The sequence below is a fragment of the Myotis brandtii genome, unplaced genomic scaffold (genome assembly GCF_000412655.1).
Source record: "Myotis brandtii unplaced genomic scaffold, ASM41265v1 scaffold878, whole genome shotgun sequence".
Classification (NCBI taxonomy): Eukaryota; Metazoa; Chordata; class Mammalia; order Chiroptera; family Vespertilionidae; genus Myotis; species Myotis brandtii.
Window position 1 is genome coordinate 238,621 of NW_005371588.1, and position 15,814 is coordinate 254,434.

A 15,814-nucleotide genomic window follows, 5' to 3' on the forward strand; every position below is an offset into this window, starting at 1 on the left:
TGCCTCCAGGCCCTCTCCCCAGGGTGCCTGGTTCAGGACAGTGACTGATGTGAAGGCGGAGCTGCGCGTGTCCTCAGGGAGGCCAGTCGTCTGGTCTGAGAGAGGCCCACCTCTCCCCCACTTCCGCTAGGAACTTTGGGGAAACCAAAGGGAAAGGTACCAAAGATCAGCTCCTCATTTGTTGAGGTTTGGGATTAAATAAAACACACACACACAGAGACACACACACAAAACAAACAAATAAACAAAAAAAACAGTAGCAAAAAGCATTGGTACTCTAGAGACACATCTCTCGAGAGATGAGAATATACAGGTGTGTGGTCTGTAAAGCTCAATTCCCCATCCGCCAGGCTGAGCTGCTCCACGGCTTTGCAATTGGCGCAAAGTTCTGTAGTTCCCACGCTCTCTGGCTGCCGGGATAATTCCAGGTTTTACTGGCCTCTAGTTTTGCAAAGTGTTTGGTGCAGACTTGTGCTCATTCTTCTTCTCCTCCTTTTTTTTTTTTTTAATGCCAAGGGAAAAGAAACAATTTCCCCCCCGATTTCTCTCAGCATCTCTGTAGGTGTGTTTTTTTTTTTCCTGGCATTTGGAGACAGGAGTTAGATAAGGAAGGAGGGCAGGGGACAAGAGAAGGAAGGGGGGATAGAACCCAGAATTCAACAAAAGTTGGACGGGATTAACAGGGAAGTGTTTTGTTTTGTTTTATTTCTGGTTTTCCTTTTTCTTAAAAAAAATTAAATAAAGTTCTCATTATTTCCCCAATATACATCAAATGAGTTTTCATGCAAAGCAGCAGTCACAGAGGCGGAACCGTGTCCAGCTGGCGCCTCTCGGCTTGAAGAGCCGCCTCCTCCTCGGCCCTGCTCCTCTCCTGTGCGCCCTGGGGTGGACGACGCCCATGGTCTCTCCCTGCAGGATCCGCCTGGCCTGCGAGGAGACTTGCTTGGCTGGCGTGGCTCCCCTCTCCCCGGGACAGGGTCTCGGGGGACAGCAAGCTCTGGGGTCCGATCCCCTTCACTTGTCCTTCCTTCCGAGACGCCCAGTGTCACAGCGTTCACGGGTCCCTCTTCCCAGGAACGGGAGGCTCCGTCTCTCAGCTCTCGATGGACATAGCATTTATGAGCTGTTCCACCTTGTAGGCCAGCCGCTGGCGCCGGGCCTGCTCGTCCTGCTCCAGCGCCCCGATGAGCTGAGGAACAAAGCAAAGGCGGAGAGACTTCAGGACTCAGGAGAGGAGACGCCATTTCCGAATCTTCCATCCTTCTATCTGCCTTTCCCTTCTGCCCTAATGAGCATAACCTTAAGTAATGTACATGCTTAACTGACTATGTCTGTATATATGCATTTATATATGTATGTGTGTATATATGTATATATTATGTATGCATGTGTATATATGTATGTGTATATAGTATATGTTATGTATGCATATAGGGACCCTGGACAGCACAGGGATTAGGGGTGCTGACCTCCCAGATTGAAGATTCTCGTATAATTACAGTCAACCCTCTGCATGGGTGATTCCCAAAGTATAGTTCATCTCCAAACAACGTGTGTTTGACCGGTGCGAGTTAGCAGAATTGTGGTCAAGTGAAAAAAATCCACGTGCAAGTGGATTGTGCAATTCAAACCATGTTTAAGGGGCAGCTGCGTAGCTAAGGTGTTTGAGAGAACATCTGGCATACAGGAAGTGCTATGCAAGTGTTATTGTGATTACCATCATTATCATTACTGACACCCCTTTCAGGCACAATGCTCATGTGTGACAGGTGAGTTCCCCGAAGCTGTCCCGGGGAACTGCCACTCAGGTGAAGGTCCACCTGCATCTCTGAAATGTAACTGGCGGGCTGTGCCCAAGTGCGCACCGATTCATTGTTTAAGGAAGAATGAAATTAACCGCACAACACTTTCCACTGGAAAACAACAACATTACTAAAAGTGTTATTTATTGCGTGACGACGAGTGAAAGACGATGTGTAAGGAAGTGCTGGGTGAGTCGGGGCTGCCTTTGGAAGGATGGGGGGGGCGATGTGTAAGGAAGTGCTGGCTGGGTGAGTCGGGGCTGCCTTTGGAAGGATGGGGGGGATTTTGGAGCGCAGGGGTTTTTGCCTCCATGGATGTGTTTTCTAAATGACCCTCTGATGCTGCTATTTCAGGACGAGCACAGGCGTTTGTCTAACCGCCTGGCTTGCTGCGTGTGGGTGTCTGTGCCCCGAGGCCCTGACTTACCTCCTCGCTGTACTTGCTGACGTAGGAGTAGATCTCATTGAGGGCACTCAGCATGTGGAACTCCACAGCGTGCAGGCGGGACTGCTCGGCGAGGTAGGCGTTCATGTCCTGGTCGCTGATGGCAGGCAGCTTGGCGATGTCTGCATAGTATCTGCCGTGCAGAGGACAGGCTCCTTGAGGGGGGGCTCGCCCGGACCCGGAGCCCCTCGAGAACACGAGGAGTCCCCACTCACTAGCACCTTCTTATTTCTCTCCTGATGTGGCTTCCTCTGGCCTCTTGCCTCAATCTGAGGCCCCCTAAGGCCAGGTTCCATCTATCTGTGAGCTCCTGGCTGCAGTGCCCCCCAGTGGTGAAAAGCCCAGACTCTGAGCAGAATCCTTATATTCAAATTTCAGCTCTGCTACCTGCTAGCTGTTTGACCTTGGGCAAGTGACTCACCCTCTCTGTGCCTCAGTTTCCTTATCAGTAAAATGGGGATGATGATACTACCCACTTCACTACTCTGTTGGATATTTTAATGGGACGGCACAGACAAAACCTTTATCACAGTGCTGGGTGCTTAGCATGTGCTCACTAAATGGCAATTAGGATGATAACGACCTTGACCTGATTTCAAAGGCCACGAAGCTTCCCTTCCTCCCCCCAGCAGGCAGTGTAGACCAGGGAAAGGATGGAGCAGGTATAAAGGTACCACACACAGTTGTGGGTCAGTGAAAGCCACAGGGTGGGGACAGGAGCAGGCAGCGGGCAGGGGCCTGTCCTCGGTGCCACTGACCTCTCCACCCAGCTCTTGTAGCTGGGGATGTCCTTGGCGTACAGCAGCTTGTTGGACGGGGAGTCCTTGCCCAGCCGGTGCTCAGACGTGGAGCAAGAGTCCATGAAGGTCTGGGCCACCACGGAGAGGCAGGCGTCCGTGATGCTGCCTTTGTGGATGTCAAACACGAACTGGGGGTTCTTGATCACGTTCACCCAGAAGCGCAGAGGGAGGCTGGGGGAAGAGGCGGAGCAGACCCTGAGGGCTGCACCTCGGCCGGCCGCACCCCTGATGCTGGCCACTAATATTCCTCCCTGCCCCCCAAATTCAAGTTCTCTCTCCAAAGGGCAAGGAATGGAATGACAGAAAACTGGTCCAGCCAGGCCTGCAAATTCAGCTCAAGCTGCTCCCGATCCTGAGAGAAACGGAGAGACGCCACTGTACCCTGATGGGGCTGACCCTGCTCTCTAACAGCTGGGGGTGGGCGAGGGGCGTTCTGTTCCCTCCTGGCAGCCGTTTCCAAGGGCCTCTGTGCCCCGGGGCAGCCCAAGTACAGAGAACTGCACAACTTTCTCAGGGCTGCAAACAAAGCCACCAATCCCTTCACAGTGCCCATGGCCATTGTCCGGAGGGCGGCAGCCGGCAGCCCCAGGCACGGCCTCCGAAGGGCACAAAGGGCGCCACCTGTGCTCCCGCCCAGCCCAGGCCGCTTCCCAGGGCAGCCCCGGCTGCGTGGGCTGAGGAATGGGCTCCCCGGGGGCAGGTCTTTCAGGACTCTCCCCAGGCCTTCCCCCAGGGCTTTCCTGTGTCCTAGCCAGGGCACAGGGAGCAGAGGAGGCCATTGTTGGCGTGGAAAGGACCCGCTGTAGCTCCGTTTTTCCCACCCCAAGAGGAACCCGTCAGTCCTTAGGAGGGTCCCTTTGGCAAAGTGGGAATTCATCATCGGAGCAGAATGCATTCTCTCCGCTCCTCAGGCCAGGAGGAGGGTAAGCCCGTTTAGTCCCCTTCAAACCCGGAACAGCTGCTGTTTTTTCCTGCCTTTCCCAGCTCTGCCTTCTCCTCCAGCTGCCCCCGGGGCCTTAACTCTTTTGGCTCCTCTGTGGAGTGAGCTCCGTCCTCTGGCTTGTCCCTTGGGCTCGAGGTGATGGTCCAGCCACCCTGCCTACCTCTCCTCTCCTGTTTTTCCTCTTCTCTTGACTCCGATGGACCCCAAACTTTCCCGAATATCTTAGTCCTGTCAAGTCTTGGGAAAGATCTGCTTTGCCCACTCCAAGCCCTTCCTTTAGGTTTTCTGCTTATCTTCCAAAATAACTGGTAATTAGCCTGGCTGGTGTGGCTCAGTGGTTGAGCATCGGCCTATGAACCAAGAGGTCACGGTTCAATTCCCGGTCAGGGCACATGCCCAGGTTTCGGGCTCCATCCCCAGTAGGGGGTGTGCAGGAGGCAGCTGAGCAATGATTCTTTCTCATCATTGATGTTTCTATCTCTCTCTCCCCATCCTTTCCTCTCTCTGAAATCAATAAAAGTCTATTTAAAATAAAAAAATAGTCATGAGGATGATGGTGACCTGGCTTCCCATAACCTGGGAGGAGCTGCCCTCACTGAGAGGTGACAAATCTCTTCCCCCCTCCCTCCGCCAGCAGCCCTGGGGACCTCCTGACAGTCTTTCTCTGGACATTGGCGGTTTGCGTCTGGGTAAGGGGACTCTCCCCACCACCACCGCAGGGGAGGGAATTTCTATGACTTGGGCCTGGCCTGCCACAGGAGGCACCGAGATGGGGAGAATCCAGACTTTTCTTTTGATTTCCCTGAATTTGCCTACTCCCCCCGCTGGACTGGGATCCTCCCACGCAAAGGAGACATCCATGGCCCTGCCCCTGGGGACACAGGCAAAGGGCCTGCCCCTGTGAAGTGCACCCCGGGCTCCGCACCCACAAGCTCGCGAGTCTCTCCACTTCACTCCCCTGCGATCAAAGCTGCAGGCTCTGAGGGGCCCAGCGGCCATGACACACCAGAGAAGGAAGGGACAGAAGAGATTGGAGTTGGGTATTTCCAACGTGTTTTGCTGGTTGCTAGGACTTTGGATTCCCAAATAACAGCCGGGGCCCATCTGTGTCGGCTCTGTTTTCTGATGAGATCGCTGACTCCAGACAGCTGTGTGGGCTGCTTGCCCAACCCCATGCCTGGACCTCCCCTCTCTACTCTCTGTGCTCTTTCCCGGAGGAAGGGTTTTGACTCTGACTCCTGGCCAGGCCCGATCGGACCCAAAAGCCAGCCCTTCGCTTGGGTTTTGGTTCAGGTTCAAACCCAGGGGAGAGAGATTTCATGCCAGCGGCCTGTGGGAGCTGCCTCCCCGTGCTGGGTCTGGCTGCGGAGGTGACTTTCAGGGAAGAGAGGGCAAGCCTGCAGGACATCTGCCCGCTGCTTCCTGACAGCCACGGGGTAAAAACTTGGCCTTCCGGGACCACGTTTGCAGGGACCTCCTCCCGATCCGTGGTCTCAAGTCCACAGCAGGTGTGAGCTCTCTCCGGAGCGTGGGCCACCTTCCTCGGGGCTCTCGGCTTAACTCAGGGCTCCCAGATCTCAGGAAGTGCCTTCGACTCTGTCCTACTCAGGGTGCCCGGCGCTGCCCGGGCTCTGAGGCTCTGCTGCTAGTTCTCAAATGAGGCGCTTTGCGTAGGTTCCCCCAGCTCCCTTTCCCTGAGAACAGACACCTCAGAGTCAGGGAGGAGGTGCTTCCCGGGGAAAGGTCTCCACCTGGAAGGGCAGAGCTCAAGTGTGCGTCCTGGCGCCAGGCCCCAAGCCAGGCAGGCCCCCCTCGGCGGCAGCGGGGGACCATGGTGGCTCTGCAGAGCATATGTGCGCTATTTGCCCAAGGCGCCTGGGCTTACCAGCCACCACGAACAGGCTCCTCCGTCTCCCTGGCCCCCGCTGGCCCCAGCCCCTCCCACACACAGCTTGCAGCCTCTCCAGGGCTGCCCAGGGGTTACCAGTTGCTTTTCCAGGTGTGCCGCACATCTGTGTCGTGGATGCTGTGTCTGTCCGCCTGCTCATCCAGGAAGTCAAACATGTACTTGATGGCCAGGGGGAGGGCGCTGCCCCGGTGCACAGTGCTGAACAGGGTCTCGAACAGGTCGTCCACGAACTTCTGCAGGGTGCCCTGGGGGAGGGGCAGGGGGAGATGATGAGGTGAAGGGGAGGGGAGAGAAGGGGGACAGCAGGCAGCAGGCGGGCAGAGCAGATGGTGCCTTGGACCCATCCCGCCTTGGAAATTTGTCTGCGACTCCAGCCTGAGCAGACGGTGGAGGGGTGGGGGGCGGGGAGGTGACTGCTGGGATGTCGGGGAGGCAGGAGGGACGAAATGGGCTGCAGATTCCCGAGAAGCTCTGCTCCGGCGTGCAGCCACAGGCCACATTTATGCAGGGTCCGTGCCAGGAGGGAAGACAGCGAGAGCTCAGAGTCCAGGCTTCCCATGGGGAAGGGGGGTGCAGGCTGATAGGAGAGGGTGTTTGAAGAACCAGCCAGAAGACTGGGAGCCTCCTGGCAGGGGCATGGCAGGGCCGCAGAGGGTCTGATAGATGGGAAGGTATGAAAAAGCTTATGATGTTAGGGGCCTGGGGTAAGTGGTGTCTGGAGTCGGGGCTGGAGTGAAGGGTCCAGATCTAACCCTCAGGCAGAGCCCTGACCCACAGGGCCTTTGGAGGGTGTCTGTGGAGGGACAAGACTGGGCCTGGGTCCCACAGTTTGAGGTTCCAGGAATACCTCTGCTGGCCAGGACAATGTCTAACCTCGGTGTCTCTTTGTTGGCCTCTCATTAGTCTTTTAGGCAAAGCAGAATTAAAGACACGTGGCTGGATGGTGTTTTTTGGTGCCATTTCTGGAAGCAGGTCTGAGAGCTGGAACCTGGATGCCACTGTGCTGGAACTTCAGTGGCATTTTTGTGGGGCCAGTGGGGAGAGTATTTGAAACCTAGCCCTGCCTGGCCTACGTAGCCGTGTGGTGGCCACACTTTACAGGCCTATTAGTTCTCTGCGAGGGAAGCGGGGAGCAGCTTCACATCACAGTTTCCAGCAATGCAGCCCCCACCGCCCCCCAACAGGGGCAGATGGGATTGGGGAGGGGGGAGGAGCTTTCTCTGTGATTATTGGCAGGACCAGGCCTTCCTTCGTGCTTTCCCTCCCATTGTGGCCAGCAAGTGGGCAGAAAAGGCAGCGATGGTGAGAGCCGGCATATCTGTCCAGTCAGCACCAATAAGAAAACCACAGTCTGTTCCTAAGGGTTCGGGCAGATGTGGGAGGGTGATGCTGGGCCTAGGAGTGGGCCAGGAGCAGCAATCAGGCTATGATTTTTGCCAAAGGGAAGAAAACAGCGGTGGCTGGTCCCCTGGAAAGCCTGCCGGGAGGCCTGGGCCTGCTCCTCCTCTGGGTCCCCTTGAAGGACGGACTCCATCATGTCCTCCCTGGGCCGAGCAGAGCAGGAGTTACCTTGGTGGCCAGCAGCCGGGTCAGGTAGATCTCTGACACCATCTTGCTGCCCCGGTCACCCTCCTTCTGGTCTCCGTGGTCGTGGTTCTTCACCAGGTGCCACACCTTGACCCCGCTCTCCAGGTCTGGGGTGATCATGGGGGCCCGGGACCGCAGACTGTCGGGGCTGCCTGTGTACCTGAAGGAGGAGTCTGAGGAGAAGGGGGCGGTGGGGGCCTGTGAGCAGCTGATTGCACCATCCTTGCCTGAAGAATCCTTCTAGAACCCCTGCCCGCTTGCCACACCCACTCGGAAGAAACCAGTTTCGATCGGAAGGGGACTCCTGGCTCCTCCTGTGACGGGGAGTGGTTAGGGATTCTTGGTTGGCATGAGGACAGCCTGAGAGCTTTGTGTAAAAGAGGATTTAGGAATTCTGGGAGCTGGAGAGACCCTGGGGGATTTCGGAGTCCCCCGCCCCTGGTGCTTCCAGCCAAGATGATCAATAGGTAAAATGTCAAACAAATATTTCCGCAAGGGCCTGGAGGAACCTGATACTCGGGACCTGTGAGCTGTGACCCTCCCTCTTTGCAGTTCATGGGGTCCAGAATTGGGAACGGCCAAGGCCTTTGGAGCCACCGGCCTCCATCCTGAGGTGTCCTTCAGCTGGAGAGCCCAAAGCCTCAGTGCACAGGTGGATCCAGAGGAAACAGAATAAGAGCAGCCCCGGAACCTCATCCCCAGAGGGCACGGGGGGCCCTAACGCTCCTCAGTGTGGAGAGGCTAGGACCGTGAACCAACTGCCCAAACTGGGACCCTTTTGAGAGCAAACGGGGCACTATTCCTACTCTTGCCAGGACAACAGACGTAGACTGGGATACGTGAACCTCCCCCATCCAGGTGCCCTTTGAGCTCCTTCACCAGGCCTGGGCCATCGAAGGAAGGGCACAGGGTGCCACCTGCTCCCACAGCTCTGAGGAGGTGGGCTGCTCTGGGAACCACGGGACTAGGGAGGGAGGGAAGCTAATGAGCAAAGGCCTTTGACTGGAGGCCAGCAGCAGCCGGGGCTTCCCGCCGTCAGAAGGGACAGCGAGTGGCCCCTGGAAGGTCACAGGAGACCGGGCCTCACCATATCTGCTGATGGACGTCCGGGAGATGCTGGCAGAGGCGGGGATGTTGTAGGAGGAGGTCTGTTTGGGGACCAGAGCCACCACCGATCTGTCTGACACCTAGAAGGGTAGGAAAGGTACAGTGCGGGTGACTGTCGGTGTCTTGCGAGACTGAGTAGACAAGCACTTCTACACGGTTATGGAGAAGATGTGGAGCAGAGTGCAAGCAGGTCAGGAATCCCAGAAGTAGCAGATTCCTGCCCTTCAACATGGCAGCACTCCCACCTGTGGCTACTGAGCCCTGGGAGTTCGGTTAGTTCAAACCGAGATGCGCTGTAGGTGCCTGAACTGACATGTGCTACAAATGAATGTTCAGGCCCTGGCTGGTGTTGCTCAGTGGTTAGAGTGTTGGCCCATACACCGAAGGGTGGCAGGTTCGCTCCCTGCTCCGGATCAGGGCACATGCAGGAGGCAATTAGCCGATGTGTCTCTCTCACATCGATGTTTCTCTCTCCCCCTGCCTCCCTTCCACTCTCTCTCAGAATCAATGGAAAAAATATCCTCAGGTGAGGATTATAAATAAATAAATAAGTGTTCGGTATACACTGGGTTTCAATGACTCAGCATGAAAAAAAAATACAAAACTATCTCATTGATAATTTTTATTTTTATTGCATGCTGAAGTGCTAATTATTTCAGATCTGTTGGGTCAAATAGATATATTCTTGACATTAATTTCATCAGTGTATTTTTAGTAAAAATGTAAATGTGGCTTGCATCATATTTTTATTGGGCAGTGCTGGGCTAGAACCGGCCCCCTTCAACCTTGTGAGTTACGGACAGTGATTCCCATTTTTCAGAAGAGGGAATCGAAGCATCAAGGGGATAAGCAGCATCTTACAAGGTCACACCCTGAGCACCTGGAGAGACACCGTCCACAGCCAGGTCTGCCGGCCCCAGAGCACCGGTTCTCCTCATTACACCCTCATTGGGATTTTATTTCCAGTCACACTGGTCTGAAGTCCATTTTCCTTTCTGGCTCGGATTTCTTTCTGGCCCGGGTCCTACAATGCCTGGGCCACCTTGAAGAGTTCCTCACACAGAATGGCTGCTCTTGGCGACTCAGAGAAAAAGACGCTGTCTTGCCCAGTTCTCTGTGAGGGTGCCCAGCGCAGCACCCAGCCTGGAGGGCAAGGGCTGATAAATGAGGAGCCATATTGAAGACATTTGGGGCCATTGTGATTTAAGATTACCCTCCATCCAATAAAAACGGAGAATCCCCAGAATTGTGATGATCCAATTAAACCCCTAACGCAGAGGGAATAAAATAGCTATAATAATGTTATGGGCCATAAAACATTCCTATTAAACCATTTTTTATTTTAACAATTTTTATGAACTTTATAAGTTTGATTTATAGCTGCACGAGTCATAAAACCATCTTTCTGGGTCTTAAATTGTCAGTCCTTCTCTCCCACCAAAAAAGAATTAGATGTTGGGAAGTCGAACTATAAATGAACATTAGCGCTAACGAGATTCCCCGATAGCTGGTTTTAGTGGTGGTGTTTAATTTTACCCTCCCCATAAATCTGCAGGAGCCCAGGAAGATGTTAACATCTCTCTGTTAATTAAGATTATGCAGATTTTCTGCCCTGGGAGCTCCAAGGACCTTTGACTCCGGGGAGGGTAACTGGAGGGCAATCTTTGACCTGATGGCCTAAAGCTACAGGGTCCTGCCTGGGCACAGGCCCGAGAGGTGCCAAGCTCCCTGATGCCCAGCCGAGCTGCCCTCAGGACCTCCAGCAGTTTGCAGCATCAGCACCAGGTCTGGAACCAGGGGGAACTCTGCATTCCGTCTTTCAGGAACTCTCCTTGCCCCTGACGGCCTAGAAATGATACTCTGAAAGCCTGGGGGCAGGAGGTTACACCCCCAGAAAGGACAGATTATTTATCGTTTACCACTTGTTGTCACCTAAAGGAAGAGTCACCGATGCCCCCGAATGAGCACAGTTCGACTCAATTCCAGGTCTCGTCCCCAAATCTCTCGTCCTCAGTCTTTCTCTTGGCCAACAGGCAGTGCGAGTCCATGGTCAGGATGCCTGGCTGGGTCTGACCTTGGCTCTGCCACTTCCTGGCTACATTATTCCAGGAAAGCCACTTCACCGCTCCGTGCCTCAGTGGTCTCTTTTGTCCAAGGGGATAATCATCTTGTCTAGGTTTGTTGTGCAGATCAAAGGCTGCGGGCCGAGCCTGGTGCCCCGCGAGCACTCGGTGAGAGTTGGCATCAGTGCTGTTATTATGAGCAGCGGCATCATCTCCGGCCCCCAAAGGGAGGAATAATCCCTGAGGTCCCCTGTCACTCAGGGCTAGCATGTGGGACGTGCTGCACACTCAGTAAAGCTCAGTAAATATTTGAGGAATGAATGAATACATGAATGACAAATGGCATCAGGGAATTGGAAGTGCTTTGTGTGACGAGCCACTGTAAGAATAGAATATTCCATTCTTCTGATCGAGGGCCATCGGACGGACAGCCCAGTCACAGCGTTAGGGCATCACGGGCAGAGAAGAGAGGCCTCACTCCTGCCCTGGAGACACTAATAACTCGGGGGGCAGGATGCTTACTCTGTTTGGCACTTTCTTCTCCAGCTCAAGTTGGTTCATTACAACTGTTCTGCAGAATACATTAAGCACCGCGAAGCCGGGGTGGGTGGGATCAACACGAATGTTTGTGGCTCCGTGGATGTGAGTATGCATCCTGGGCACCTCACCTGTTGTTTCTAATCCTTCCAACCGCCTTCACAGTTGGGTTGTTATTTTCATCACACAGACGGGAAGCCCGAGTTTCGGAGAGATTAAAGTCACACCATCGGTGAGTGGGGAAGCAGGGATTTCAATAAGTACAGGTCGCAAAGCCCTTTCTCCTCCCACTGCAGCACACTCCTCCTGTCTGGGGCAGTGATGCAGGCCCACAGGGGGATGCAGCTTGGAGAGGAGCGGCTCAGGGGTTCCCCAGGGCCCCTGGAGGCCCCCAGTCAGCTCCTGTGGCTGTGAAGGTCCCCGATCTCCTGGTCATTGGCAACTCGGTGCCTCAGAGCCGAGCCTGCCAGCCCCCGGCACCCTCCCGTGTGAGGCGCGGGCATAGGAGGATGTTATTAGTCAGGCAGTCCCAGTGGGCCTTGCAGCCTCAGGCACTTCCTCTGGTTGGTTTAATTTCCCTTGGTGTCTCTCATTTTCAGCTTCTATTTTATAATTTTTCCTGAATCCCCACCTGCCTACCTGTGCTTACTCTTACAGAGGCCCGAGCCCGGAATGGTTACCATGGGAGGGGAAGGAGGAGGGGATACCTCCTGGATCTTTTCTTCTTTTGCTGGGATTTTTTAAAAATTATATTTTCTTTCTTTAAAATGGTTTGTTTGGTTTTTTGTCGTTGTTGTTAATCCTCACCCGAGGATATTTTTCCATTGATTTTTTTTAGAGAGAGCGGAAGGGAGGAGTAGAGACAGAGAGAGAGAAACATCGATGTGAAAGACACATCAGTTGGTTGCCTCTCGCACTCGCTCTGATCAGGACCAGGGATCCAGCCTGCAACCGAGGTACATGCCCTTGACTAGAATCGAACCCTGGACCCTTCAGTCCACAAGCTAACGCTCTTTCCACTGAACCAAACCGGCGAGGGCTGGGATTTGGGGATTTTTTTTTATTATTGTTCATTCAACAGGTAGTTGAGTTCTGCCGGTGTGCTAAACACTTTACCTGCTGCATTTAACCTATTCCACAGGACTTTAAGGGGCAGGGATCACCATTAACCCTATTTTACAGATAAGGAGGACGAGAGCTTCAATCATTTCCCCAAGGACGTCATCGAGCAAGTGGCAGAATGTAAGACCTGAAGTCAAGTCTATCCCAGTGGTTGGCAAACTGCGGCTCGCGAGCCACATTCGGCTCTTTGGCCCCTTGAGTGTGGCCACGAAGTTTCAATCGCACTGTACGTGCGCGCCCGCACGTGGTATTTTGTGGAAGAGCCACACTCAAGGGGCCGCAGTTTGCCGACCACTGGTCCATCCAATTTCCTGCTTTGCTGCACTCGAGAAGGGTAAACTGCATGAGGCACCTACAGTGGTTACCTTCGAGGCGGACTTTGTCTATCCAATTTCCTGCTTTGCTGCGCGCGAGAAGCGTAAACTGTATGAGGCACCTACAGTGGTTACCTTCGAGGCGGACTTTACAACATGCAATTTCCCTGCAGAGGCAGGGCCTCCAGGATAGCAATGCCTGGCCTCACCCCAGGCCAGTCAGTCAGTTTCTCAGGTGGGCCTGGTGCTCATGTTTGATAAGTTCCCCCAGTAATTCTAATGGGCAGCCGTGGCTGAGAGTCACTGCTCTAGGATCCGGGAGAAGGGGAAAAGGCAAGTTCAGAAAACCCCTTTTAGGCTTTTCAGGGCCGAGGAGCCAACCTTGGAGGGGAGGGGACATTTGGGACAGAGGTCCTGAAGCAAAGCCGCCTCCCACACCGAGAGGCCCCCCCTCACCTGGTAATGCATCAGTGTGTTGAGCCGCTTCCAGTCGCCCTCGATCTTGGTGGTAATGTCCTCGTCTTGCAGCACGACCCTGGCGATCCGGCCTTGACGCCACTCTGGGTGGAGGGGTCACTGTGAGGGGGTGGGGCTGCCAGCCAGGATCACCCAGTCCTACCTTCTCTAGGGACCTGCAGCCCCAGATCCCTCGAGCTGGTGCAATGGTAGCACCTAAGGCATCTAGGCCTCCATGGGGTCCAGACAGCTGGGCAGACGTGTGGGCCTCACCAAAGGCGGCCCCATCTGAGCAGTAGTTCAGGCTGCCCCACACCCAGTCATGCCACAGCCCAAATGCCCTCCTTGGAAGCCACACCCCCCCACCCCTGCCCACGCCTGCCCCATGCTCCAAGCCAGGCCTCCTACCCAAGTCCATGTCCACGGCCCTCGGCCGCTGGGAGTAGGGCACGTTCTTGTAGATGGCGTCGAGGATCTTCTCCTTGACCTGCGTGATGGTGTCACAGTTCAACACCTTCACTGGGATCTCCGGACTGTTCTCGTTGTCGGGGTTGACGCAGTTCAGGATCTGCAAGTGGCCAGAGAGGGGGAGCCGGAGGGAGTTGAGGGAGGAGACGAGGTAACTCTGTCCAAGGCCCCCTCCCTTCCTGGGCACGTGGGGTGCCTCTCTGTCTGTGCTTCACTTTCGTTCACCTCCCTGCCATCTGCCAACAACAACCTGAGCCATTCTGCCCGCCTGTCCTTTCTCAGAGAACCGGGACTCGACTTCCTAGCTCCTGGATGGCTGGGGGCTGCTGTGCCCTGGACCCAGGCGTCCTGGCTTCTGAGATGGTCCCTTCCCCGAAGCTTCTCTATTAGGAATCCACAGACCCACGCTCTTTCCCATGATGCCAATTTCCTCATACCTAAGGGTGGGTGATATGTTTTCTCCACCCTATGTTGTCTAGGGTAAACTGAGGCACCAAGAGCACTTTGGGCCCACCAACTGAGATGGCGAGAAGGCACCCAGGCGGTCTGCCTGCCCTTGGTGCACTTGGACTTGCTCCCAGGCTGGTCAGTCTCCTGGCCTCTTTATCGACCCCCTCAGACTGGCTGTGTGGTCAGAGGGTGAGGTAGAGATCAGGGCAGGGGGTTGGCGCTGTCCCCCGAGCTCCGGGCCTCCTCACCAGGGTCTTGTACTCGATCTGCTGGCGGATGAGCTTGTCCTCGCTCAGGGAGTAGCGGGCCTCGCCCGTGATGGCGTCGATGGGGCCCTTCTCCATCTGCTGCTTGATGGCGCAGTAGAGCATGAAGAGCGGCTCGGCTGCGCACTCCTGCGGGCACAGGCGGGGCGGGCGTGTGGCAGCACCAGCCTCCTCCCTCCTCTCCCGACCACCCGGCCAGGTGGGGCCCTGCTCCTGAGCGGTCCCCATGCAGCCCCGGGGGCAGGCCCAGAGGAGCGGCCCCCCATCTCGCTCTCAACGGCGGCTCCCGTCTCACTCCCACTCACCTTCAGGAACTTGTGCAGGAGGAAGGCAAACCAGTTGGTCAGCATCTTCTCAGCCACTGACTCTGTCCTGGGGAGGGAGAAGGGACAGGGACAGACCTTTAGGAGGGGTCTCAGGGCAGGGCCTGGGTTGCTGGGGGCACGGAAGGACACAGGGCTGAGAGCCAGGACACCCAGGTCCTAGCAAACTCAGCCAGTAACCACAGTGGGACCTTGGGCCAGACAGAAATTTCTTCTTTCCGGGCCTCAATTCCCCGTGATGAAGGAGTGGTGCTGCCGCCTGCAGATAAAGGTGCCCGGCCCCCCACCCCCGAGGGCTACAAAGAACCAGTTCTCCCTCCTCCCTCCTGTCCCTCTGGGATTGCTTGCATGCCGGAACACTGTACTCCAGTTCACACGTCCAGAAGGTACCTGGTACCTGCCCTCCAACACTCAGAGTCAGGCTGCCTGGGTTCAAATCCTGGCTCTGCCATGTACTGGCTGTGCGACCTTGGGCCAGTGAGCTCACCTCTCTGAGTTCTGTTTCCCCATCTCTAAATCATCATCATCATTTAGCCCACAGGATCGCTGTCAGGGTTGAAGGAGTTAATAGATGTAAAGTGCTAAGAATACCACCTGGTATCCTGCCAGGTGGGGTCACTGGGGTCAGGGGGGGATCTTGGATCCCAGCCCCTCTGGTAGAGAGCAGTGTGTGTGTTTCACTGAGGGGGGACCTGCTTCTGCAAGCACCACCCATCCCCGCCCCCATCCTGGGCTGCAGGTCTGGGGACTTGGGAAGGAACAAAGCAGCTGTGACAGGTCCTCAGCGATGGGGACGTGGAGGGGCATTTTAACTCCCCGCACGTGGTGCAAATTATACCCTCTGGTTGCAGTAAATCCCAGGCATTTGCCAGGCTGCTCAGCGATCAGGGCCTGGGAGAGAGTGCCGATGCGGGAGAAATTGCAGCTCTCTCCCGGGCCCCTCCCAGCACCCTCTCCTGCATTGTGCCTGAGATTAGCTCTAATTTAAATACAACGGTTCTTAATGAGAGTTGCTAATGCTCAGATTGGCAGGATAGAGGCTCAGTCGTCATATAACAAAGCCATTCTTTCTCCCTTCTCATCCCACGTGGGGCCTGGAAGCCTGCGCCCTTGCTCGGAGGAGGCTAAAGGGAAGGCGGCGACATAGGCGTGGTGCCTTCCAAAACTGTGCTCTGCTTCCCACAGCTCCAGAGGGTGAGCTCTAGGGATGGGCCCCAAGGTC

The 15,814-nt window shown here is 55.3% G+C and overlaps 1 protein-coding gene across 2 annotated transcripts in view; it reads right to left on the bottom strand.

Moving 5' to 3' along the window:
* Positions 1–567: 567 nt before the first annotated feature.
* Positions 568–15,814, bottom strand: part of PLXNA2 (plexin A2) — a 195,124-nt gene continuing 179,877 nt past the window's right edge. For both annotated transcript variants that reach the window (XM_005884925.2, XM_014532306.1), the window contains 10 exons: positions 14,575–14,641; positions 14,252–14,398; positions 13,494–13,653; positions 13,086–13,189; positions 8,574–8,673; positions 7,469–7,659; positions 5,975–6,144; positions 3,006–3,218; positions 2,230–2,380; positions 568–1,189 (listed from right to left, as the gene is read on the bottom strand). In XM_005884925.2, coding sequence (XP_005884987.1) covers positions 1,094–1,189; positions 2,230–2,380; positions 3,006–3,218; positions 5,975–6,144; positions 7,469–7,659; positions 8,574–8,673; positions 13,086–13,189; positions 13,494–13,653; positions 14,252–14,398; positions 14,575–14,641 — 1,399 coding nt within the window. In that variant the 3' untranslated portion in view covers positions 568–1,093. The remainder of the gene's footprint in view (positions 1,190–2,229; positions 2,381–3,005; positions 3,219–5,974; positions 6,145–7,468; positions 7,660–8,573; positions 8,674–13,085; positions 13,190–13,493; positions 13,654–14,251; positions 14,399–14,574; positions 14,642–15,814) is intronic.